The 326-nt window shown below is 39.3% G+C and overlaps 1 protein-coding gene across 1 annotated transcript in view; it reads right to left on the reverse strand.

Moving 5' to 3' along the window:
- The window catches only part of LOC104515929 (serologically defined colon cancer antigen 8-like), a 47,064-nt gene extending 47,004 nt beyond the window's left edge, over window positions 1-60 (reverse strand). Inside the window, exon 1 of the mRNA XM_010160103.1 lies at window positions 7-60. Within this exon, the coding sequence (XP_010158405.1) occupies window positions 7-40 (34 nt within the window). The 5' untranslated portion in view covers window positions 41-60. The remainder of the gene's footprint in view (window positions 1-6) is intronic.
- Window positions 61-326: the final 266 nt, after the last annotated feature.

Raw genomic sequence — 326 nt, forward strand, 5'->3', positions numbered from 1 at the left:
ACCTACCAGTTTTCTCATGCTGGGCCTCCATTTGCTGCATCTTCTGTGTCAGCTCCTGCTCTCTTTGCTGGGCCTGAAGGGCTCGGGCCTTTGCTTCATTGCTAATGCTGTTCTGGATGCTCTCTTTCTCCAACCTATTAAAAAAAAATAGGAAATAAAGAAAAATAAAAATCACACACTGAAGATGATAAACTAAAAAGGCAAAGCAGATCACACAATTAATAATAACAAAAAAAATTAAATCTGGCCAATCTTTTCACATGAAACGTTCCCCTCCCACTTCAGGTTGTACCAACTGACCTTTCTCTTACAATGTCAAACATTCT

The sequence above is a fragment of the Eurypyga helias genome, unplaced genomic scaffold (assembly GCF_000690775.1).
Source record: "Eurypyga helias isolate BGI_N326 unplaced genomic scaffold, ASM69077v1 scaffold1641, whole genome shotgun sequence".
Taxonomy (NCBI): domain Eukaryota; kingdom Metazoa; phylum Chordata; class Aves; order Eurypygiformes; family Eurypygidae; genus Eurypyga; species Eurypyga helias.